Source organism: Artibeus jamaicensis, unplaced genomic scaffold, assembly GCF_021234435.1.
Source record: "Artibeus jamaicensis isolate MK-2021 breed Jamaican fruit bat unplaced genomic scaffold, CSHL_Jam_final contig_1803, whole genome shotgun sequence".
In the NCBI taxonomy this organism is placed as follows: Eukaryota; Metazoa; Chordata; class Mammalia; order Chiroptera; family Phyllostomidae; genus Artibeus; species Artibeus jamaicensis.
The window spans coordinates 2,437,515-2,462,953 of record NW_026521356.1 but is presented as its reverse complement, the minus strand read 5'-3'; the positions used below and the strand labels follow the sequence as shown (position 1 = coordinate 2,462,953).

The 25,439-nt window shown below is 54.6% G+C and overlaps 1 protein-coding gene and 1 long non-coding RNA gene across 3 annotated transcripts in view; one reads left to right on the top strand and one right to left on the bottom strand.

Moving 5' to 3' along the window:
* Positions 1–3,715: 3,715 nt before the first annotated feature.
* KCNK5 (potassium two pore domain channel subfamily K member 5) overlaps positions 3,716–25,439 on the bottom strand; it is a 35,876-nt gene continuing 14,152 nt past the window's right edge. For both annotated transcript variants that reach the window (XM_037146203.2, XM_037146204.2), the window contains exons 2-5: positions 9,427–9,538; positions 8,084–8,250; positions 7,612–7,780; positions 3,716–5,736 (exon numbers count right to left, since the gene is read on the bottom strand). In XM_037146203.2, the coding sequence (XP_037002098.2) occupies positions 4,817–5,736; positions 7,612–7,780; positions 8,084–8,250; positions 9,427–9,538 (1,368 nt within the window). In that variant the 3' untranslated portion in view covers positions 3,716–4,816. The remainder of the gene's footprint in view (positions 5,737–7,611; positions 7,781–8,083; positions 8,251–9,426; positions 9,539–25,439) is intronic.
* LOC119050045 (uncharacterized) lies at positions 20,349–21,806 on the top strand. Its single transcript, XR_005082667.2, has 3 exons — positions 20,349–20,662; positions 20,939–21,037; positions 21,159–21,806. It is a non-coding gene; the product is annotated as an uncharacterized LOC119050045 (long non-coding RNA).

The following is a 25,439-nucleotide window of genomic DNA, read 5'->3' as shown; positions in this document are numbered from 1 at the left end:
TAGCTTTGCTGAGGCTTGCTCTTGTGAGCCAAACCTTGTCTCTGGATTTGGCCTCTGCCCTGGGAAGAGAGGAACTGAGTTACCAATAAGAGAGTCCAGGACTCGGGTTCATTCACCCTCCATTCGGTAAACACTGAACAGCTGAGCTCTCCTCCATGCTAGGCCCAGAGGTAGGGATCCAGAGGTGAGCCAGCCACAACCTCTTCCCTCCGAGCTCCCAGGTGGGGGCGTAGTGTGAGACCAGCAGACGGGCAGCCAGAAATGGCACGGAAGCAGCGGGCTTGCTGGGGAAGATGCTCTGGGCACAGAGGAGGGACAACTGATGTGAAATCCGGAGTGGGGGTGGGGCAGATAATTGTGGGACTCTTCCCAGAGAAGCTTATGTTCACCTTGAATTCCAACAGGCCTTAGAACTTAGCCAGGAGACTGGCAGGGCATATGCCTGGCAGAGTAAACTGCATGGCCTTGGGGAGGCCTGGCTCATTTGAGAAACTTAACTGTGGGCAGAAAAATGTGGAGGAGGGTAGAAGATGAGGCTGGAGAAAGAAGTGGGTTGAGAAGAGCAATGGAAGCCCCTAAGGACTCTGAAGCAGGGGATAAAGGGATCAGATCTGAATTTAGGATACACACCACTGGTTACAGTGTTGGCCAGGTGTAAGGGCGACCACCTAATAAGGCTCATTCATTCATTCAACAAACGCTTGGAGCCCCCTCTAGGTGCCAGGCCCTGTGTCGCTGTGGGAATCCAGGAGAGGGGCTGGAGTGACCTGGATGGTGGCCAGGATGGTGGCCAGGATGGAGAGAAGGGGCAGAGATTTGGGGAGGCACTCTCGCTGTTGCGCAAACACATCCTGGCAATACACAAACTGGCATCTGGACCAGTTGTGCATGAGTTTGGAAATTGGGGACCTGTTATTTCAAGGGTGGAGAGCTTAATTGGCAGGGCTGAACTATTTCAGGAGACCCCACCCACAGCAGCAAAACTCTGCCTACCTCATCCTTCCCCCTCAGTCTGTCCCGGGCTCTGGGAAGCTCCCATGCAGTGGTGCCAAGGATAATCCACACTGGTCCGTTCCAGTAGGGGGGGTTGAAACCCAGACACCCCAGTTTCTTTCTGTCAGTCCTGGCAGGGAGCTGACTCCGCCAGGATCGAAATGAAATGGAGGGCAGAGGCCCAGCTGGGACACCGAGTTCGTGCTTGTTTATTTATTTCTGTGCTCTGCCCCCCTTCAGACTGCAGACTCTGGGGGTAAGAACTGTCTCCTCCACCAGACTGTGGGCTTTCTGAGCCTGTCTCCCCCATCAGATTAGGAACTTCTGGAGGGAAGACAGGAATGGTAATGAAAACCAGGGAAGCTGTTTTGCTGCTGATGAATAGTTTGCATTTGCAAAAAATAACTGTCATGAGGATTAAAAGACAAAATAGAAGAGACAAGAGTGAAGAAGGCTTGGACTGGATATAAGTACAAAGCATTTGTATTTATGAGAAATGGCCAGAAATGAGAGAGGAGGGAGCTAGACCATAAGCTCCATGAAGGCACAGATTTTTGTCCATTTTAAAGTTGTTTTCCAAGTGCACAGAACAGAGCCTGGTACATAGTAGGTGCTCAGTGAACATTAGCTGAAGAAATGAATGGGGAGTCCAGGTGGTAACTGTGGAGTGCAGGGCACCAGTTCACTACGAGGGCAGGGAGGCTTCTGGGAGGAATCAGGGAGGGCCTGGGGCCAGGAAGCCGCTGGGAGAGGGCCCACAGGAGTGGGGGTGCTGCCCTGGAGCCCCATGGACCTCTGGGGGTTGAGCGATGTACCCCATGAGCCTGTAGGTTTCACTTACCCAGGTCTCACTGACCTGGGTTATGAATCTGGTGTCAGCAGAGGGGTTTTCCTGCCAGGGCCATCTCCCTTGACTCCCAAGCTACATCTTCTTCCTTCCATCCCTCGACAGGACCTGTGACGTGACTGTGCCCTCTGCACAGTGCCCCTCCTATGCTCTTGATCCCTCACGAACCTGGGGTGCCTCCCAGGCCCCATCCTCTGCTCTCGTTGCTTTTCTCCACCATTTCCAGAACTTTTGCTTAGAAAGCTCCCAACTAATCTTAGCCAGTGGCCAGGACCACACATCCACCCCAACTTCCTGTTTGTGCCTTATCACCAATGAGCACAATTCTTCGAAACTGCCCCAGCTGTCATCTCCTTAACTGCTAACAGGGCTGGATGACCAGTGTCAGAGGGAAGCTCCGAGCTGTACTTGTTGAAGGACTTTGTGAAATGGCGAAGTGCAAAATAAAGGTAGCTTAGTGCGACAAAAATGTCTCCTTGAGGCTGAAAGGGGCTAAAACAAAACCAAAGAACCTTAGACCTGTGGGGGTGGAGGTGGGGGTGAGGGGGAGGGGAGAACAGGAGGAAGAGAGAAAGTGTGTGGAGATGTTTGGGCAGGGGGAGGGATGTTATCAAGTAATTAATAATTGGTTGGTATTTTAAACAATGGTCCCTGTAAACCATCTGCACCCTCACGAAAAATGTGGTTCACTCCTGAAGTCACAGAACTTTTCATTTCCCCCAACAGACTCAAAACTGTAACTGGCCCGTGGCGTTGTGAGGAAAGCCCTGGAACTGTCAGTCAGAGAAGACACTGATCTCCTCACTTGAGCGGGGCCGTGCGGGTTGAATCCAGGCTCCCCACCTGCTGAGATCTTGCACAAGTCACTTCTCAGGGACTGATTCCTCACCTGTAAAAGTGGGGATGTAATACCCACTCCACAGAGCTGTTGCAAGCCCAGTCGAGTTCATTCACATATCGCCGAGTTCCAGCACGTACACCAGTGCCGAGCAGACGGGTGCCACCAGTTTACCATTATTCACGCCTCTCCCTCTCCCTCCCTCCTGGTTCTCGGACCCTCTTCTGCAGAGGTCTCCCCTGCCCCATTCAGACCAGTTCGCTACCACCTCCTCCCAGAGGCCTGTTCTGCCCACCTCATCTTCGGTAGCCTGCTCTTCCTCCATCACCTGACCTTTCCGTTTTCCCTCCCTCCCAGATGCCAAGACCCCATTTCTCCCCTAGACCCCAAGGCCATCCTCAGTGCTCCCCGGTCTTCCAGCGCTGCCTCACCACATTGCACCCCACACAGCACACGCCAGGCTGGCCTGTCCATCTCACGTTTTATTGTAAAAATGTTAAAATAAATTACATTTGACATCATTACCAGTGTGTACATAGTGTGTGTGTGATTCCAGAACAGCCAGTGATACCCCAGCAAGGTGGGGTGAGGCAACTAAGATGAGCATTTAAAACATTTCACAGAATAGAATGCCGCTGCTTTTCCCCCCACTGTCCAGCCGGCACATCCCTGGTTACAGGATGAGCGGGGGTTTGGACACATGTGCCTATCACAGTCTTCATGTGTGTGGGGGGTGGGTTCTGGCTTTGCTTGGCCCCCAGTATTGGGGAGGGGACTAAGAGGCAGAGAGGGAGCTGGGATCAAGGGTGGTCACCCACCTCCTGCCCAGTATCCACTGCCTGTGACGGGTGCCCTCCCAATTTGCTCACCCGCCAGTCCATGTAGGGACTCTTTCATGACCTTGGCCGAGGTCACTGAGAAAGGCCCAATTGAGTTGGGAGGTAAGAGTCTAAATAGGGAACGTCCCAAAGATTCAGACTCTGCTCTTTTCCCTTCTCTCCCCCCCTTTGGCTCTAAAGCTGACAACAGATGCCAGGTGTATAAAAACAACAGTTTATTTAAAAAATAATAAAACGCGCATGGCAGAGGGGACAGGCCCCAGAGTGTGCATCGCGGAGAGCCTAAGAACTCTGCAGCCCCTCACTGGAAAGTCTGTATACAGTTTCACATTATCTTCTGCTCCCCCCATCACAAATCCTTTATTACACACACACAGAGGAGGCTAGGGGGAGGAGCCTGATTCACATATTTGGCCATTTCCACCTGTGAGCCCAGAGCAACCTGGGGAGTGAGAGGTGAGGTCCTTGTTCTGGGCACAGGGAAACAGGAAGGTGGGGGCAGAACTGAGCTGGCTCCTACAGCTCCCTGGTGACCAGCCCCAGGCATCGCAGCCTTGGTAACCATGGCCTTCCCCTTCTCTTCCTCCCAACACTTCCTGGGAGGCCAAAGGGTGCCAGAGACAGGAGACTGGTCTCCAGGCTGGGCTGGGTCTCAGTAAATGAACAAGGTCTAGGACCCCAGGGACACACTGGTCTTAGGCCCTGCTGGTATCAGGAGTGTTGCAGTACCTGCCCTTTATCTCCTCACTCCCTTCCCCCAGGTAGTCTCTTCCCTGGAAGGTTTGAAGTAGGGGCCAGTCAGGTAGACAGAGGGACTGGGAGGTGGTTAAATCCTTGCCCTGGGCAGGGTCCTGCTCCAGCAGAGACCTGAGTGTCTGGCCCCACCATACCATAGTTATCCCTCCAGCAATGATTAGCTCAGTGCTGAGCCCAAACACAGAAGCAGCTCATTAATACTGGTAAACTCAAATGGCCGAGGCCTCAACTTAAGAGAACCGTGTGACATTCTCAACCGTACGATGGGGCAAAGGTCAGTCCTGCCAGCCCACACATGTCTTTGAACCATCCAATAAACCAGCTACGCTCAGGACAGATGCCTCCCACTGCCAGGGTGCCCGCTCAGCTGGAGAACAGAGGCCCTGTCCTGGGCACACACACCTTGCTTAGCTGTAGGGGATGAAAGGTGAGACAGGCCCCTGGCTCCCCACTCCCAGTTCCAGGGGCTCCCAGGCATGGCAGGATGCCCCAGGATAAAGGTAACGGAAGCAATCAGAGGTGGAGTGGGGAGCCGGCCCTACCTCACGTGCCCCTGGGGCAGTTTGCCTTATTATACTCGTTCATTAGCTGTTCGTAAGGCACAGAGAGTTCTGACTCGGTGCTGGTGAAGGTGGACTCGTCTGATGAGGGAAACTCGCCCAAATTCAGGGGCACCTCGGCCTCAGCCTCTTCCTGGGGCCCCTCCTCTCTAACCAGGTTGTCCTCCAACGAGGACTTGGATGTCTCCTCGTCCAAGAGGCCCGTCTCCTCGTTCACGTAGCTGATGTTGGCGTTCTGGAAGATGAGTGGGTGGTAGTCCTGGGCGTCCCACGGCTCGCCCTCCTCGCTGATGCGGTCCAGCTGGTTAATGAACACCTCAGAGGCTGGGGGACCACCCTCGGGGGGCTCTGCCCCCGCCTCCTCACTGGGGGGCCGTGACACATGGCCTTTGCTCCTTAGAGTCTGAGACACTTCTTCCAAGCTGGGCACCCGGTTCTTAGAGTAGAACACCAGGGGGGCCAGGGAGGCGGGGACATCTGTCAGCCCGCCCCCATGAGGCCCTGGCCCGGGTCCTGGTCCTGGTCCTGGTCCGTGTCCCGGTCCCAGTACCGGTCCAGGTCCCATCCCCAGGACCTTCTCCCCACCCCCGCTCGTCTTCATTGCCTTCTTCCCAATCTGCTTGATGAGGTCATTGTAGGTCTCTTCCTTTTTAGACAGAAAGCTGAAGATGTTGACGTCCTTGGACGCTGTGCTCCCCGCCATCTGCAGGGCCTTTTTGGAGTGCGGGGAGCTCTCGAAGGACTCCTTTCGCCGCCGCCGCCGCTTCTTAATGGCTTTGTGGACCTCCACAAACATGCTCACCTTCCAGTTGACAAAGAGGGACAGCCAGGCCAGCCCCAGGTAGATCCAGAGCTCCACAAAGTAGCGATACAGGGCGTGGTAGTTGGCACTGGGGTTCACACCTGAGGACAGCACAGGAAGGCCAGAGGGTCAGGGGAGGGGTCAGTGGGATCCAGAAACACCCAAAGGCCAAAGCTGTTATCCGAGAGCGGGCGCGGCACCAGGACACAGAAGGGGACACACTGAGAAAGGAAGGAGGCCTGCTCTAGAAGCTGGGCCGTCCCATCACTCTGCGGGGCCTGTCCCAGTCAGAATGATTCGCTGGGCCAAGCGAGGTTCACGGAACAGTCCATGAATGTCTGCCTTTCAGTTAGTCACCTTCCCCCACACCTAGCTGTTCCTGTACTTTTTTTTTCAGTGTATTATGTTATGGTTCAGTGAAAACCACGGTGGAAGTTACCTGAGAGGCCTCTGATACTCAGACTCACTGGTTTGATAGAAATGAGGCTGGTGGTTGGCTCGAGAGGACTGTGGGCACTGGTCCCAGGAGGAAATATTCTGGACAGCCTTGAGTCTCCTTCAGTAAGGTCTGGCCTGCCTCCTGATTTCCTGTTTCTGACATCCTTCAATTGGTTCCTCCTACGGCCAGGCTTCTGACACCTGCTCCAGGGAGCCCTCCGGGGTCATCCCGCCTAGTCCTGGTTGCTTTCCTACACTCCAGGATTATCTGAGATTTGTACAACTTTCCTCTTCCCGCACACTGATCTGCATCATTATGAATCCTGTGCTTCCCCACGCCCCCTTGAAAGACTAAAAACAACCTGGAAAAGGGACGGGAGAACAGGGGCTTCCTTTGGAGTGGGGCTCCCTTGGGTGGGGGGGCTTGTTTGTTTTGTTTTTAAAGCAGTTTTACAGAGAAGAACACTGGGGCAGAGGTTTAGCATCTTGCTGGAGCCGAGAAAGTACACTTAAATACCCTGCTGTGCTTCTCCAGTACAAAAGTTTCTCCTTCACCTGCTCTGGGCCCCAAAGGCTACACAACGACAGGGTTGTGCCTCTATCTAAATTTACCTCTCAAAACAGCAGGCCCAGATCTGCCAGGTCAGTGGAGTGTCCAGGCCTCTTTCCTATTCCTCCTCCAGTTAGCCACCCCCTCCCAGCATTCCAAGTCTCCATTTACAATGGGGCAGAAGGGGAGTGACCTGCCCCTGCCCCCTGAGAAAGGGAGGGGGAGACCAGCGGCCCCTGGAGCAGAGGCTGAGGTCAACTGAGCAAGGCGGCAGGCACTAGGGGAACAAAGACTGAGGCACCGAGGCCAAACAGGGTGTCAAGAAGATGAAGAGCCAGGATGCTATGCAGGCCACAGGCACAAGTACTACAGTGGCCAAGTGCCCGGGCAGACAAAGGGTCCAAAGAATCCTATCTCCTGCCTGGATTAAAAAGGGGGTGGGGTAGGAGGGAGTGTCTGGGCCCACGCAGCTTGGAAGAAGGCCTCTCTGTGTTTAAGCCGCCTGTGGCAAGAGCAGTTTCAGGCCTCTGAGCCAAGCCCCTGTGACAGCTCCCTCGGCTCGATGGAAGGAAGGCAGCTGTGAGGGGGAGGGGCCCTGGCTCGGCTCAGAGGCTCTCTGAACGACAGGCACAAATCCTGCAGGTGGAAGGCCCTACATCCTAGCTGGTGCACCTGAGTTCAGGCGGTGGGCACGCGTGTGTCTCTCCCGGTCCTCAGCCCGCTGGGGAGAGCATGGAGACGAACATGAAGATGAGAGGGAAGGAGGAGAAGAAAGCCGCATCCTGAGAGAGGGAAACAGGCGTCTTCCGCAATTTCTCTGTGCCTTGGTTTCTCCTTCCACTGGCAGGGGGGGTAAGGACCCCACTGGGTAGAGGAAGTGCCCAGGAAACAAATGCCTACTAGGGGTCCCCATGAAGGTCAGCTGAATTGAGGTTGGGGGAGCAAAGAAAGTGGGGAGGCAGAGGCAAGAGGGCAGGGCATGACTTACCGGCCACGAAGTCCCCGAAGCCGATGGTGGAGATGGTGATGAAGGAGTAGTAGAGGCCCTCGATATAGTCCCACTCCTCGGTCACCATGAACACGAAGGGCGGGATCACCAGGTGGACCAGGACGCCCCACACGATGAAGATGGCCGTGCACGTGATTTGCGCCTTCCGCTGATGGGGTGGTGGGGAGTCCAAGTCAGACAGCAGTGGAGACTAGGGGATCCCGACAGGGACGCCCACAGGGCTGGAAAAGCGGCCAGAGGGGAGGCCAGTAGGGTACCACACCTCGGAGGAGGCTTACCACCCAGGAAAGGAGGGAGGGCCAATGTTCCCAGCCCGACCCAGGAGGGCAGGGGCTCTGAAACTGCTCTCTGGCCATCTAATACCTCTGTCCAAGTCTTGGATCCTTCCCATCCTCCATCTCCTGCCAGAAGCACCCCCATCTTTACCCAGCACCCAGGGTTAGGGACATACCAGGCTCACGCCTCTCTTGGTGAGGAACTGGCCCAGCCGCTTTGCTCGTCCCCCGAAGAACTTGCCCAGGGCACTGATCCATGTCAGGCAGAGTGGCACCCCAAAGAGACCATAGAAGACACAGAAGAGACGACCGGCAGGAGTCTTGGGGGCCACGTTGCCGTAGCCTGAGGAAGAAGAGAAGTGAAGCTAAGAACAGAGCCGCAGTGGGGGTAATGGACCCAGATTCAAAGTGACCCCTGCCTCTACCCATCCCACTCGCCCCCCGGCAAACACACACCTGGAGGGAGGCCCATTCTCTTAAGATCACTTCCTATTGATCTAATGCCAAAGTTAGGAAATGACACTATGATCATGATCATTTATAACAGTTACAATGGGATGGGGCTGTCTCTGCCATCAGATTGGGATCTTGCTGAAGGCAGACCAAGCCTCCACTGTCAGCAAGTCTTCTTCTAGTCTGTATGACATCCATATGCAAACCAAAAAAAGATGCGTCTCTGGGGAGACACCCCAGAACCACTGTGGCAGAAGGTCTCCAAACGTGGACATTCTTCATCCCTGCCCTTCTTATGCAACCCCGCTGCTGCTGAAGTCAAGCTGGTGGCTAATTCCCCTCCCTTTGAATCTGGGCTTTAGTGACTTGCTTGACCAGTAACAATGGGTAGGCCCGGTCTAAAAAGACTGCTGCTTCTCCCCGTGATCTCTTGAAATGCTTGCTTTTGAGATTTTCCCTCCTGCAACCCAGCTGCCACATTATGAGATGACTACACCATTGTCTTTTCACCCCCAGGTGAGCGCCCAGCCAATGGGCAGACTCAACTACCAAACACGTGATGGAAGAAGACATCACGCGTGTCTGCCAGTGACGCAGCTCTGGCACCGGCCACCATGACCGCTACAGCCTGAGAGGCCTCCAGTAAGAACCGGCCAGTTGAAACCAGTCAACCCATGGGATGGCAAAAGATAAGAAGTTATGTTTTTTGTCACTAACTTCTGAAGTGGCTGCTTATGCAGCCACCCGTAGATAACCAGAACAGACACCCAGCTTGGCGAGCAAGCTCGGGCTGAGTTTGTACAGTGCGCAACCCGTGCAACCTCCCGCATGGCTCTCTCAGGCCGTGTCCTTTCAAGAGCAGGTCAGGACTCCTGAACACAGACTCCCAGGCATGACCAGTCCCCAAGGGGGACTTTACTAAATCACCAGGAAAAGTGTCAAAAGAACAGGCTGCAAATGACTCAATTTTACCTCAACGTGGCCATGGGACCAGAACTGTACTCCTATAATGTTCTGTGGAGCTAACACACGGGAGCGGGTATCCTGAAGGTCCCTGCAGACTTACCGATGGTAGTGATGACGGTGGCTGCAAAAATCATTGCATTGGGCCAGTTCCAGTTGTTGAAGGTCTGGTTCCCTGTGATGGCCACGCCCTGATCTGCAGCATCAGATACCACCTAAACAGAGAGACAGTGAAGATCAAAGGAGGCCAGGCTAGCAGATGATTTTGAAGTGAAAACACTCTATTTGACTCCTTGTAAGAATTCTCGTGTAATCATCACAATAACAAGTGGTATTATTGCCTCCATTTTATAGATGACAATACATTTTATAATGGATCAGAAAGGTTAAGTGATTTTGTCAAGGTCACACAGCTGTTAAGTAGGGTTGCTCCTTGACTTAAAAGGGGGTTACATCCTGATAAGCCCATCGTAAGTTCGTAAATTGAAAATGCATTTAATGCACCTAACCTACCAAGCATCACAGCTTAGCCTAGCCTACCTTAAACAAGTGCATAACATGGTATTCAAAAACCACTGGCAGCAAAAACACAGTGCGCTATAGAGAACTGGCTGGACCTCGTGATCACAGGGCTGACTAGGGGCTGTGGCTCGCAGCTGCTGCCCAGCATCTCAAGGGAGTATCCTACCACATATCACTAGCCAAGAAGAGCTCAAAATTCAAAACATAAAGTATATTTCTACAGAATGCGTATCACTTTCACACCATTATAAGTCAGAAAATGGTAAGTCAAGCTCTAGGCAATCTGGCTCCTCACCAACATGCCCCAGAATCACCTGGAGAGCTTGTTAAATGAACAGCTGGGCCCCACCAGAGTCTCTGAGTCAGTAGGTCTGGGAAGGGGTCCAAGAATGTGCATTTCTAATAAGTTCCCAGGTGATGCTGAAGCTACTGATCCAGGGACCACACTCTGAGAACCACTCCGAGAACTGTTCTGCCTCTTGAAGAGGGCGGATGTGAGGCAGGCGCACAGGAGGACCCTTACGCCTCCCCCAGCTCTCCGTAGAGAAGTGTCTACTGTAAGGCTGGCCTGGGAGGGACCCCCATGCACGCTTCGCCCCCGCTGTCAGGACGCCTGTGAAGGTCAAGCTCAGTGTCCTCTTGGATCTGTCCTCTAAGACCTCCTTTTCCCTGTGCCTGGGACTGTCGTCCCCCTTACGGGCTCCCCCTTCCTTCTCTGGAGTCCTTCATCTCAGTCACGGGCCCAGCAACTTTGACGTGTGGGACGGGACAGATCACAGGTGTATGCTTTTCAGAGTGACTCAGAACTGCACTGGCAGGCCCCACGGAGCCTCCAGCACCTGTGTGCTGCGGACGAAAGGCCAGCGGGGGAGTCCGGGACAGGCCCCAGGGGAGGCCTTATCTGTCCCAGGAGCACTGAGAGCTGCCGAACCTGCTTCCGCTTGACCAGACCCTGCCTCTACCAGGGGCGTCCAACCTTTTGGCGTCACTGGAAGAAGAGTTGTCTTGGGCCACGTATTAAATACATTGTGACACGTAATCACGACGACATCTCATAATGTTTTAAGTAAGTTTACGACTTGTGTTGGGCCCCATTCACAGCCATCCTGGGCTGCAGGTTGGACACCCCTGCAGCTCATCCTTCAGTTCTGCTCCCACTCACCCCACCCAACCTATCAATGGCAGGGCCTGGACCCCAAAAGGCAGCTCACAAGGGCCAGGATCTGCTCCAGGTCTGGGGCTCCAGGTCTGCCCCCAAGGAGGGCCATGGATGTCCCTCCCATCCAGTCCAGATACCAGGAACTCAGGCATATTCCCAGTAAAAAAAAAAAAAATCAAGCCTAGGGCTGGGGGAAGACAGTGAAAGACGGAAGCAGGAAAAAGATGGGAAAACCACAGTTTTAACCCGCCTGCAGCACGACTGACTGAAGTTCGGTGGGAAAGGTTGCTCTGAAGGAACGTGCAGTCAGCAGCAGCCGCAGCAGGCCTGTGTAAAGGGACCTGCAGACATTAAAGAATTCTCCACCGCGCTGTGCCTGTCTGACAGGCCCTCACACCATACCGCTGGCTGCCTTGCCTCCTTGCGGCATTACCAGAGCATCTCTCTGCAGGCCCTGAGGGGCTGCCTTAAGCCCTGCCCACAGAGAGCTGGCTGTCTGGCTGGCCAGGCCATGTCCATGTGAAGGTGCCAGAACATGTTGATACTAGTAGGCCAACAGGAGAGCTAAAACAAATATGAAGGTATATCCAAGAGGTTTCCTAAAAAATGACATCTGTGCTTGAAGCAGGAGAATGAGGCTGTGTCCTAATGTCGAACAGATGGCAGGGCAAACAGAACCACTCAGACGTCCGTCTGAGAGCGGAGACTAGAGCAGAGTTCACTGTCAGTGGCGAAAAGAACACACAAGGACACCGTTGAGTGGGAACTGTGCCACTGACCGGGGGAAGATCTGCCTCTGATCCCCTCCATAGAATCCCAGGGAACAGAAGAGATTTCGGGAGACCAGCTACCCTATTCTCATCCAGACAAAAGGGGTGGACTCTGGAAATGCCAACCTGAACTCCTGCAGACTTCTCAACAGCAGGACGTCTGGCACACGCAGAGAGGAAGTGGTGGGCCCTGAACGCCCGCACAGGGCCTCCAAGAACAAGTCCTGCTCAGTGACGTGCACCTCCCTCTCCAAAGGGGCTGCAAAGCCTTGCAGTTGGGTGGAAATCTAAATGCAGTAGATCTAGATCCAGTGAGGCAGCCGAACACATGGGTTTAAAGACATTCATGTGGACGAGACGGAGACATGAGGGTAGAGCTGGGATTAATTTGGGTCCATTCAAAAGAAGATAAAGAATTAGAAGTATTGATCACTATCAACCCGGCCTGAGGTCTCTACTATTATGCAAAAAGCATGGCTTCATCAATATTTTCATCAACAATAAAGTGAGGACAGAGATGGACGACTAGTCTAATCTGCAAAGGATGCAAAACTGGGCACCAGGCTGGGCTGGGAAGGCAGCCCGCACACAGCAACAATGGTTTGGGGACCAGAAACATCTGTCCCGGAAAACCGGGCCTAATCTAAGAAGATACGACCACCTTCCACATGGGGGCACTCTGTTCCGTCCTGGGTGACTTCACAGGATCCGTTAACTAACAAGTCAACCAACAGGCCTGGGCCCAAGAGGGAGCAGGGGCGGCATGTTCAGCTGTCTCAGAATGGACTGTCCTCGGCGGCTGTCTGTTTCTGATCAAGAAAGTTGTTTAGACCAAGCGTGAGTACTGTACATCAGGGGTGCTGAAGGCGTGGCTGGAACAGGGGTTCTCACCGGAGGGTGGCGGCATATTCTGGAAGTGTGTAGAAATGCTGTCTGGTGGGGGGGGGGGGGCAGGGGCTTGGGGAGGATTGTGTCAGAGCAGTGAAGAGACGAAACCCATTCTGGTGACGGTGGGGGTGCTGCTGGCATTGAGTGGGCAGGGCCCAGAGGCTGAATGCGGTGCGATCACAGGACAGCCCCCACCATGCCGGCCGACACTGCTCCCACGGAGAACCACTGGCTGGCCAAAGGTGTTAAATGGAGAAAGATTTGTATGATCTGAAGAGAAACCAGAGTTGCCCAAGGTGTTATGTGACTTGAGAATCATTTACGAAATGCTAAAGAGCCGTGAAAAACAAGAGCTGGCAAAACAAGTTACCAAAGAGGGCATGATTTTGAGTCAGAAAAGCAGAGCTTCCTGCCCTTCACCCCATGACAGGGCACCCTCTGGGGCACAGCCCGCAGCCTCAGCCTCTGGCCCTGAGTTGTCAGGGAGCTGCAGCCACATGACCTCTACTGTGGCTCAAGGTCACCCAGAGAGGGACAGGCCAAGGGGGCATTCTCAGGGCTAGAGGAACCACTATCCCTGGCAGTACTTATGCCTACTTGTTAGGTGGGGAAATTGAGGCTGAGAGGGTAAGTGGCAGAACCGGGGGAGGTTCTACACAGCCTGGCTGCCAGTCAGCACGGTTCCACCTCCCTCCTTTCACTGCTGCCTGCCCCGGGCGGCCCAGCGCCCCCTGTGGTGGCCTCCTCTCTGCCCATGAATCCAAGCATTAGCCTGGGAACCAGCTGGTCTCCATCTCAATGCTGGGGAGAGAAGCAGGACTCGAGTGCTGCTGCACGTTAGACACTGCTCGCTGGGGCTTGCAGATTTCTAGCCCAACCGGCTCTTCCTGCGATTCTGCCAGGCATCACTTGATGGCTGAGGAAAGCTCATCTCGGGAGCAAAGTTCCCAATGTGAACTTGGGGTATCTGTTCCCTGTTTCCACCCCATGTAGCTGTAGTTCTGGTCAGGATGCCATACTGGTAATGGTCAGGGTCACATGCAGGGGAGGAGGAGGTCTCCTAGAACGGAGGGGCTGACCAGCTTGAGGTCATCCCTGGGGTAGGGGGCGTGGTGCAGGGAAGCCAGGCCAACATCCAGTTAGACCCGGTGTCCTGTCCCCAGGGTTAGGGAAACAGCTTTCACAGGAGGAGGCGGCCCTGCTCACTCACGGGATTCTTTAACTTGGCTCCCTGATTCACACAAGACAATATTTTCACTTTCCCTATAACCCTGGCCAGTGACGAGAGGGAGACCCTGCACTTTGGCCAGGCCCAGCTCTTGTGTGGGGGCGGTACAGAGCTCCCTGCTGCCGCTGTCAAAATAAAGCAGCTGTGATTTATTGAGGGCTTACTATGCAACAAGTGTTATGCTGAGCACTTCACAAGCCTTTAGCTTATTTAATGAGGACAGAATCTTGCTGGGAAAAACTATAATTTTTTCCACTTTACAAATGAGGACTTAAGGCTTGGTTAGAGGTTAAGTAGCCTAAGGTCAGGACGCTAAAGGCAATGAAGCCAGGAGAGCCCTGCCCGTCTGGGTCCAAGCTAGTCCAAGCCACTGTTGCCCTACCCACTTTCCACAACGGCCACAGGAAGGAGGCCGAAGCACACCTCCACCCCTTCACACCAGCTGAAAAAACAGTGCCCTCAAACCAGTCTGTCCACTCTGACGGAGCTCGGCGTTCCCCGGCCAGCCCTCCAGGAGGCCAGATTCATTCCTTTGCCTCTGGCTTCAGGCAACTAGCTGCCCTCATCCCTCATTGTCTGTGAAATCTGGGTTCCCGGACAGCTCCTTATCCTTGGGGGGCCAGGGTTTCCTGTGCAGAGGCAGCTGCCATGTCCTCCCTCCCTGAAGAGGTTCGTCCTGACCAGAGGGCAGTTCTGGAGAAGGCACGTGCGGGGATTAGGAAACAATATCCACCTTCAGACAGGTCAGCTGGGGCTGAGGTCGGGCTTTCCCGTCACTGGGCAGGGTGCGGGCAACGGGAAGAAGGGTGGCAGCCTGTGTGGGGATGGTGGCTGTCTGGCACCCACAGGGCTCCTCCCGCCCTGCCCCCAGTTCCCGTGGCAGACATCGCACCCAGAAAGCATCCCGTGGGGATCACAGAGCTCCTTCCCGTTACACAGGCAGCCTTTTGGACTGGGCCTGTGGGCTGCTGATACAGCGTCCTGGGCTGCGTTCATCCCTAATTAATTCGGTCTAGGCTCTTGCCTCTGGCTGGGAAGGGGAAATGACGCTGAGTGCACGGCGGGGCGCAGCCCAGAAAGAACCTTTGCCATTCCTCTCAGTCAGTCCTCCCAGCCACCCTGTGAGGTGGACGTGGCTTATTAGTACTCAATCATAGATGCTAAAATAGTTGATACTTGAATACTATCTGAAAAATGCTCACTTGGTACAAGACAGACACCAGTTAAAGTATTTTTAACTCCGCTCGCTGAAATCTATACAACCCTGTAATGTAGGCACTATTACAGTAGCCCCTTTATCCAAGGCGAATGCACTGCAAGACCCTCAGTGGATGCCAGACACCATGGACAGTACCCAACACTAAATATGCTACGTTCTTTCCCACACACGCACTTTTCACTTAAAGGAAGCACATTATGCCTTCTCTTTGGCATATCTGAATTCCCAGCATCACTCTGGGGCCACCACTAACTAAAATGAGGGTGACCCGAACACAAACACCTCACACACAAGACGGTCAACCTGATAACCGAGAGGGCCGCAAAGGGACTGACGAGGGTTTCACACAGTGTGCCCACACTGGGCAGAGCAATGATTCACATCCTAGGCAGGACAGAGCAGGGTGACGAGCGATTGTATCATACTACCCAGAATGCCACGCAATTGAAAACTGACAAATTGTTAATTTTTGAAATTTTTCATTTCATATTTTGGACTATGGCTGAATGTGGGGAAAACAAAACCACGGATAAGGGGGGACTACTGCACCTTTATTTACTGATGAGGAAAATGAAGCACGGGGGCTAATTAAGTAACTTGCCCAAGGTCACACAGCTATTCAGTGGTGGAGCTGGGGTGTGAATCCAGATAGTCAGCTAGTAACCCTGAGGGGTCAGGCAGGGGGGTGGGAGGGCTATTTGGCGACAAGGAGAGAAGCCAAGGCTCTGGAACGTAGCCCCCAGGCCACTGCCAGGGAGGCAGCCACAGGGGTGGAGACTCCCCCAGAAGGTAAACTCCACAGGGGCAGGACTGTTATGTTGTCTTTTCTACTACTGTATCCTCTGAGCCTAGAACACGGACTGGCGCATAGTAGGTGCTCAATATATATATTTGTTAAACGAGTGATTGAATTAACTGGAGTGCACGAGGGTGTGTTCTCTGGCCTGAACTAACTCATTCTCTGGTGTCCTTCCTTCAACCTCCCCAGCATCATTCTGCAGCTGGGCTTTAACTAAATTCATCAGCAACAAGGTGGAAGCATTTATCTATCCAGCAAGAAGATGGCAAGCAGAGTCAGACCCCAGCAAGAGTGGGGCTTCGTAGGGTCAGGGGGTGCTGAAACCAGCCCCATCCAACTGGTGTCAGGGGGTAGGGGATGGGGCTGGTCACCACGCTGTAAGGACAGAGGACAGGGGCTGAAGGTCCTGGGGGCTGGGGCTGGGGCGAGGTGAGGGAGTCATCCAATAGCTCCCTCGTCCAAGAAGGCAGAGTGAGGGGAGTGGGGCTGGGAGAGTCCCTGGGGTGACCAGAGAGACTGTTCTTCCTGCAGGAAGGGGAGGCCTGTCCCCTCTGGAAACTCTCCAAGAGAGCAAAAGGCAGACCGTGTCCTCTCCCAGGCAGAGGCCCCTGGAAATGTGGGGCTGACCTGGGTGTGAATCTGGAGGGGTCTCTCTACTGCCAACACCCATCGCCTACCAGCCTCGGTCTCCCCACCTGCCGAAACTGACACCTACTCTGAACATATGAAAAGTACCTAACACACTGCGAGCACTGAATAAATGTACCTGCAGTCAGAGATGTGATCGTATGTGTTTGTCCGGAAACCAGACCCTGTAGTGACTTGAGACCCAGGGGGAAAGACAGGCCTAGGTGAGAACAGGGACACTGTCCCCAAGCTTCCTTGCACCTGCCACCTCTTCCCAACTTTCCCTGTTGAGCAGTGAAGACCGTCCTTTCTCGGTCTGATCATTTGGCTTCCTCAGACCACAGGGTGACTTCTCCAACATTGAGGACCAAAAAAAATATATGATGGGTGGACAGAGGAACTGGACAAATGGAGTCCAGGGACCTGGGGGAGAGGGAAGTGTGTGTTAAAAAGCTCTCTACAGACAAAGCAGAGGTCGGGAGAAACAGAGGTACACCTAAGATGTTCTGCCTCGCCCCTCACCCCTCACCCCTCAGAAGGCCCATCTCTCCTCATCTCTGTAACCCAGAGGCTCCCAGTCGCCCTGACCAGCCTCCTGCACAGCCAAGCAAGGCAATCAAGACGCAGAAAACACAATGCTACACAGCGGTGACCCCCTGTCCCTGCACTGTGCTCTTTAAGTGAAGCAGAGCCTGGGGACCATGGAGACGTCTCTGAACCCTAGTTCCAACCTCCTGACATGCTGCCTCCACTTCACCAGGCGGCCAGTGCCCACCCCCGGCCCCGTCTCTGTGCTGGGCTCTCCGTGTGTGTCCAAGTCTGTCTGTATGTCCATCCAGTCCAGGCCCCACAAGCGAGTGGGTAGGGGAATCTCAACAGAACAGACTGAGCACTTTTCAGGCAAGTATTTGCCGTTTGGGCTTATTTGAAACAATGGTTTCAAGTTCTTTAACAAAGGAAGCTCACAGAAGGATACAGGGTGGAGGGGGAGGACCCAGATCCTACATATTGGGACCCCCGCCTCCAGCTCCCTGCAGCAGTTTTTGAGGGGGAGTGGAACAGGCTGAGGGTAGTGAGCACCACTGTTAGTCCCTGTCTAGTCCCCCTCCGTCTGATGGGGGCTGCTGGCAGATCCCAAGTATCCTACAGAGAAGGCGAGCCCCTGTTAACTTATCACAGAGTTACTTACAGAAAGTTTAACTCTCCTAGCTAATCTTCAATTATCTTCACTCCCTCACTTTCCAGCTCCCTGATGAACTAAACTTCCTGAGCTTTCCCTCAGGGGGTGCTGGGATTGTTTTCAGGTGAGGAAACTGAGGCCTGGGGGCCTTAGACCCCACCCGGCCACTGAGGCAGTGGCTCTCAGTTCAGGCTGATACGATGCCTGAGTGGCCCTCGGGCACAACAGGCTCCACAGGTGATTCTGTCCTGCGGCCACTGCTGTGGTGGAGAATGAGGGGTGTGGGCGCTGGACTCAGGCCTTTTATCTCCTTGAGAAGGGAGGATTTGAGGGAAGAGGGAAGGCATCCAAGGTATTCACTGCCCTCCGGCCTTAGCCCAGGTGACCAGGGTGTGGCTCAGGCGCAGGCCCAGTTTATGAGCAAGGTCCTGGCGAGGGCCCAGTGCATTAGGCTGATATCGGCACCCGGGGCAGGTCCAGCTCGGCCAGGCCCTGTCTCTCCCAGAGGACTGGGTGTCTAGGGGGGCAAGTGCAGCGGACTAAGGGGACAGGGTGAGACGTCTCCATTGAGAACAGACCTCAGCTATTGCAACAAGGACTTTGTTAAATTTTCAGATTTGCTCCAATATGTACTCAGATAGTTATGTTTTTAGATGAGAGAAGGAAAGACAAACTGTTGCCCCAACCCCCAAAACCCAGGCAACCTCATTAGGCAACAGGGAAGGTGGGACACCATCCCCACCCTCACATACACCACAGGGGTCACTGTCACCACTACTGCCTCTTAACCTGGTCTGCACGTCGAGGTCATCTGTGCGAGCCTAGGAAAATACTCACTCCTTGGCCCTCCCTGGAGTCAGCAGAAAGGCCACAGATGCCTGACTGTCTCGTCCACCTCTGTGCCTTCCCACCGCCCGCCCTCCCGGGCCGTCTCTCAGCAGCCCTTGCGGAGCCCAGAGGCACTGGCAGGTCTCACGCTCACAGGGACCAGCCCAAGCCAGATGTGAGCGCATTTTCAGCAGAAACCTCTGGGTTTCCGACTTTCTCAGGCCTGGGAGCCCTGTCCTCACTCAGAAGGGACAATGAAAACAAAGGAGGTGACCCTGCCCCCATTGTTCTCAGGCTGGGACGGTAACCCCCTGGCAGCAGGGCGCCCCTCCCGTGGGAGTCCAGAGCTCTGCAGGGCTGGCTGACCTGGGAGGGCTGCAGGTTTGGCAGAAGCAAACAGGGAAGGCCCGGAGGGGTCTGAGTTCAGGACGGGAGCTCAGCAAGCATTCTGGGGCACCTGGCGGCCCGGCCGACGGGTTCGACTGGAGCTCTCTATGCCGGGGAGCACAGGGAGCTTTTGGGGCCCGGGCCCACAGCACTGCTGTGCGAGAGGTGGCCCTGGGAGCAGGAAAGAGCCTCCTCCGGCCCAAACACACCAGATGACCCTCTGGAGCTGTGTTCTCAAAATCAACCCCTGCGCCATCTTCTAAAGGACTCAGGGCAGGTGCTATGTCCGGAGACTTAAACGACAAGAGGGACATCCTCCTTCCACCGGCAGCTTCTCTGACGGCAGATCACAACTACTGCCCTGCTCTGGAGTAGCTGTGGCCCAGCCCAGGGTCCTGCACTGCTGTCTCTTCCTCCCTGTCTGGATGCTGTAGCCTGGGGTCTGGGCTTAAGCCCTGGCCCCTTCCCGACTCCCAGAATCCACATTCCAGAAGTGCCTGACGTCTTTCTGTTTTCACTGATGCCAAAAGGTGCCTCTCAACTATTGGATCAATAACTTGAGGGCAGGAAATTTTTCAGCCCTCGAGCACATCAGGTGGGCAGAACAGCCCCCTCCCCCTTCCCCATAGGGGAGTGGGTCGCTAGGCAGTGGGAGGTCCTGCATAGGACTTGGCTCCTGGCTCCTGTCCAAGCAGGACAGCAGACCTCTCTGGCCCCCATTCAGCTCCTCTGAGAGGGACTACAGACAGCATCCGGTCCGCACCTCCCCATCCCTGCCAAAACTCCACGTCATCAGGCAACTTGCGTGCCTACACACTCGTCTGGTCCTAATCACTTGAGACTTAAGACGCTGTAGGGAAGACAGACAAAATGGGTTACCACTCCCATTTGGTGGCTGAAGAAACTAACCAGAGAGGGCTAGTGACCTGGTAAAAGTTACACAGCAAGCTGATAACAAAGCACAGAGAAGAACCAGCCAAAAGTCACCAGTCCGTTGAGGGCCCTTCCTAACAAATAACCAGACCACCCAGCCCTGCTCCTGGGACCCGGCTAAGAAATGCCAACCAAAGCAGAGCAGGTAGACACAGGTGACAGGTGACAAAGAGCTATAACAGGATTGAGCAATCACACCCATGATCTAATCTCAATGTTATTTAGGATTGGTGCTCCTTGCCCCCAACTCCTGGAGATGCCTTAGGTTACCCCGATCTTACAGGGTGAAAGAAGGAACCATGGGAAGTCACCAGCCACCCGAAATTTCTAAAAACAGCCTTTGAGCGGGCCACAAAGGAGGTCACAGAAACTGCTGACTTGCCATCGCACCATCTGGGCAGATGACCTGAGGGAGATTTGGTTCGGTGTCAGCCCAGCTGCCCCGCCCTGTGCCAGCTTGCTTCCTGCAATCCAGAGCACAGCTCTGCACTTTGGCCTGCCCCACGACACAAGCCGGGATGGCCAGTCCACCTCCAAACTCACCAACGTCAATGTGGGGACCCTCTGCCAACAGCATGGGGCAGAGGGGAAAGGCCCAGGCTCTGGGGCAGACACATTTGGGTTCGAATCCTGGCTCCGCCAGCCACCAGCAGGTCACCTGGGACATGTCTTCTCACCACCTCTCTGAGCTTTACTTTCTGTCCTAGACCCACACAGTGGAAAGTGGGGGTACCAAGACTTCATCGGATCGGGGTACAGATTACATAAAATGATGCAAGGCTCGGTCCTGAGCAGAAAGGTGAGTGTGGGAAGGACAAGGGCTGGGGAGGCCAGCTCCGTTCTGAAGGCTTGTGCCCGCTGCACAGGGGACCCCCGGGGCTGTGGGTGAGAGCTGGGCCAGCTGTCGACAGCTCTGCCCTACTCCTGGCTACCAGCACCCACAAGGCTGGGGCTTGGAACTGTACTTATTACCACATGACATTCTTGTGGGTTTCTGTTATCTAACCTATATCTCCTGAAAATAGACTGTGAGTGCTGAGGGCAGAGACTTCACTCATCCCTTTTCCCAAAACAGAGCCTGGCACTACCGGATACTCAATATTTGCCAAATAAATGACCAAGTCTCCAAAGATGTATGCCTTCCGCCATGTCTCCTTCCGGGGCACAGAAGTGGGTACGGTGTTATACTGAACATGGGTATGGGTTCTGGTTCTGGTTCTGGCCCCGCTGGAGGAGGTGGGCCACCCTGGCAGGTACGGGCAGCGCAGTGATGTCTCTGTGTTTCTCTGCCTCAGTGCCTTTACCCCGCCTCACCCCCCTACCTGTCCACCAGGCCAGAGCCGCCCGAGATCCCAGCCCTGGTGAGTCAGCAGCGCTGCAGACTTTGGAACCATCAGGAAGGGGGTGGGGGCCCTCAAGGGAAGTCACAGTCAGGGGCCGCAGGTCTCCCCAGACCTCTGCTTCCCTGCTCCTCCAGCAGTGGAATGAAAGGATACTGCGCTCCACAAAGCTCTCCTATAAGCCCTGGTGGGTGCCAGCCTTGTTCCTGGGCCCCCTGCAGGGGCTCTGAGGCCAAGACTCCGCCATCAACACCCCCAGACTCCCGCTACCATGGGAGGGAACCTGCCCAAACCTCGCCACTCAACCCTTCCTATAAACACCCACACCCTTGAGAGAAGGGTTGTGGTTGACACCCCACCTCTTGTCCCAAACCACCACAAACCCCCCTCCACCCAGGGCCTCCAGAAAGCGGCCCATGAACCTGCCCCTTCCTCCTAGTCATCTCTCCCTTCACCTATGGCTGGCGGCTCTGGGTAATAAGTAAACCACCCACCCTTGAAGGCTAGAGTTCTGATAATTAGGAATTATTAAACCTACCCATTTTTTAATAAGTTGCTCAGGATGACCTGATGGTTAAACTGTAAACCTCTTTACTAATTAAAAAATCGAAAGCCCAGGGTGTACTGTGCAGTGGTATTAATCCTGCAGCAGGGTGGGCAGCTGCATTTCTCTACTCCTATGAAGTAACCTCCCTGCCTGTTTATCACGAAACACCCCTTCCCACCCCAACCTGGCCTGCTGCCTCCAAGCATGGCCCCACCCCTACCCCTCTCCACAAAGCCCCCCACAGGACTCTCCTGAGGGGCAACCACCTGTCACCATACCCTTCCTTATTATCTGACTCTCCCCCGAGTCCCTCCAGCTGCAGTCCAAGCCCATTTCCTTTGGTTCACTCTCCAGCTGGAGATGGACGACAGCTGGCCTCCATGCGCCCTGGAAGAAATTGTGGAAGAGACTACTGGCAAACTGGCACAGGCATTCTGGGATGGGCGGTACTCCTTGTGGGCCAAGGGAGCCCCCCAAAGTCCAGATCAAATCCCACTGAATCACAACTGGAGGCAGCAGCCAAGACAATGATGCCCCACAACTGTAATCAGGGGGCCAGTTACCAGGGGCATGTTGCCCTGATGTGCAGACTCCCCACAGCCTGAGCTGCCACAGACCTCACACCATGGCAGCTGCACTGGGGGCTCTGACTACCACGACCCCATTTGGATGAAGATCACAGGAATGAGACACAAAGAGGACCCCCAGATAGTGTGGGAAAGGAATGGGAGCCTGATATATGCAACCAGTGAGCTGTGGGGACAGTCCCCCGCCCACCTCCCATCCCCAGCCAACCAGGCGTGAACGTGACCGGGGTGAAGAAACAGAGCCGTTTTGTGCTGAAGGTATGGAAAAGTACAGAGGCTTCCTAACACAGGAACGCTGGGCTGATGTGAGGGGTGGTGTGGGGATTGGAAAAACCTGTCCCCAACCTGGGGCCCGAGACCAGGGACAGGCCAGGGGGGACAGGAAATGGAAACTCTCTGGGTGGCCCAGCAAGAGAATCTTGACTGAGACAGCCTCATTGCCGAAGGCAGGAGGCAGAAACTCAGGACCATGCCTTTGACACACACTCTCTTCCTTATTCACAGAGGCTACGATTTCCAAGGCTGCTTAATCCCTGATGCCCACCAGACTCTGGTGGCCCTCTATCCTCTCAGCAGAGTGCTGGGGCTCTCTCCCCCAGCCCCACTGTCAGGACCTCAGTTTCTTCACGTGTAAAATGGGAACAGTGCTGCATCCTTGCCCGCCCCCATAACACACACACTTCTCAAGACACTGAGACCAAAGGCTTGATGGATGTGAACATGAAGAGCACAAGGCAGGCACACAGGCAAAGCTAAAGATGCTCCCAATTTCTGAATTCCTAGCTTCTAAACCCTGGCATGGTCGAGGTGGGGTTTCTTTCAGCCTCCCAGTGCATTGTGTGGGGCCAGGGGAGATAGGAAACAAATGCCACCAGATTACCAAGTCACCTAGGGGTGGGGAAGAGGAGCAAGACCCAGTTCTCTTGTGACTGCATCCTGTCCCCGGGGAACTCATTTTCCACAAAACGCTGTGAGTGGCGGGTGGGGTGGCCAGTTCTCAGGCTCATCCAGCGAGGCCCATTCATCCTCGAGGCTGCTGCAGCAGGCCGGTTCCAGGCTGCTGAGGGCTAAGCAAGTGACCTAGCAGTGGGCATCCAGGGCACAGCCTGTCCTCTCCTCCATGTGCCACCTTCCAGGAAGAAGGCGACAAGGGTTCCCATCACCCTCGCTCCCACCTTGGGGTCCTGGGCCATTCCCCTCTTGGGAGGGGCAAAAGTGCCTGCCTATTACAAATGCCACCTCTAGCCAGGCACCAAGTCCCAACCCACACGCAGAACAATGCATCCAACATAATTTAACACAAAGAAAGATGGGATGAGAGTCATGGACAACCTTTTTTAAAAAACTGTGCAGCTCAAAGTTGGGTCAATTGATTCATGAAGTTTTTGCTAAGCACCAGCCGTGTGTCCTGATGCTGTGGGCTACACAAGGGAGTGTAAGACCGAGGCCCCTCCAGTCTAACAAGATGCAGGCAGGCAGACAGGAGCTACCTGACAGCGGAAGACAGAAGGAAAAGGCAGCAGGCAAGCTGACGGTGAGTCCAGGACAGTCCCTAGGACCCACACCATATTCCTTTCAAGTCCAAGCAAAAGGGCCCAAAGTAGGACAAGAAGCCCAAACACTGATGGGGAAACTGAAGCTCAAAGCCATGAACAGACTAGACTGGAGCTATCCTGCCAGTCAAATGCTCTACCTGCTGTGGAGCTGCCCGCTCTGCCTCCCTACTCTCATCCTCAGATCTTCCACCTTTCCCGGCCCAGGACCCTTACCCTGGGCCCAATAAGTGACCTAGGAAAGCCCTGCCATTTCGTCAGTCACCCCTTTCTTCCATGCTGTCGGGATTTGTGGCGCAAAGATACATTCATATCGCTCATCCCACAGGGCAGATGTGCCCATGTGGCCAGCAGATTCATCTGACCTGCGACCCTGAACCTTAGGAAAAGCTTTCTTCCAAAGGACTGGGGAATAGTATGCATGACACTGCAGACTGGTGGCCTGAGGTGCTGGGGTTAGAGATCTATGAAAAAGGATTCGTTTTCTACAGCCTGTTCCCACCTCCAGTGGAGCCAAGGATGACCGGCGACGCTGGGTTGGGCCCTCCTGCCAAACATGAACTCCCAAACACATACTCATCTGAGTCTGGTGGGCCAGACAGGGCACGGCAGCCAGTCAGTAGGCCTCTGAAAACCCCGTGTTCTGTAAACGGGACCAGTGGGTGTGCTCACCTAGAGAAAGCTCGCAAATTTCCCAGTGAGTGGGATGGGGAAACCTCCCATGCGATCTCAGCGCACCCTCCCCCTCCAAAGCTGCCAGGCCAGGCCAGGCCTCCCCTCTCCCACCCCAGAGCAGGCAGGGAAATTTGCCTGGGCACCCAGGGAAGCTGGGGTGCCGGTGGAAATATCGACAGACCCCCCCACCAATCCTCCAGGGCTCTCCATCAGAGCCCTGTGTTGATGGGACGCTCTGTATCCGAGCAGTCCCCTGTGGCTGCCGAGCCCTTGAAATGTGGCCAGTGTGACTGAAGATCTAAACTTTAATTTTATGAATTTTAATGCAAACCCTTCCCCAGGCAGGGTCTGCCTCCCCTGGGCCTTTAGGTTTGCCCAAGCCGAGGTCCACAGTGGGCTCCCCTGCATGGTCCCGGGCCATCCCAAGCCTTCCCTGTGCTTGCTTTTTTTGTTAATCTGTAAGGCAGGGCAAGATTTTCTGGGGCTCCACAGGACTTGGGAGACCTGGGTACACACAGAGGCAAAGATAATACTCGTCCACAGGGCTCTGGATGATTTCCTCTACCCAGGGGACACTGCCTCCAACCCTGGGGGCAGCCTCCGGAGCCCCTTGGCTCTGCCAGGCCGCTGCTGAGGAACCACACTCTCTTCATGTGACCGTCAACTCCTGCGCCCATCTCACACTTCCAGGTCTGCAGACCAAAGGCCCACCCGGTATCCCTCCCCCCGAAAGTCTTTAGTGGTTATAGAAGGAAGGGATGCCAGTTCTCAGTGTGTGTTCTGTTAAAACCATGTTCATCTGTGTTTTTTTTGTGTACACTGTACATTAAAAATAGCCAGTACAGCCCTGACCGGTGTAGCTCAGTCGGTTCAG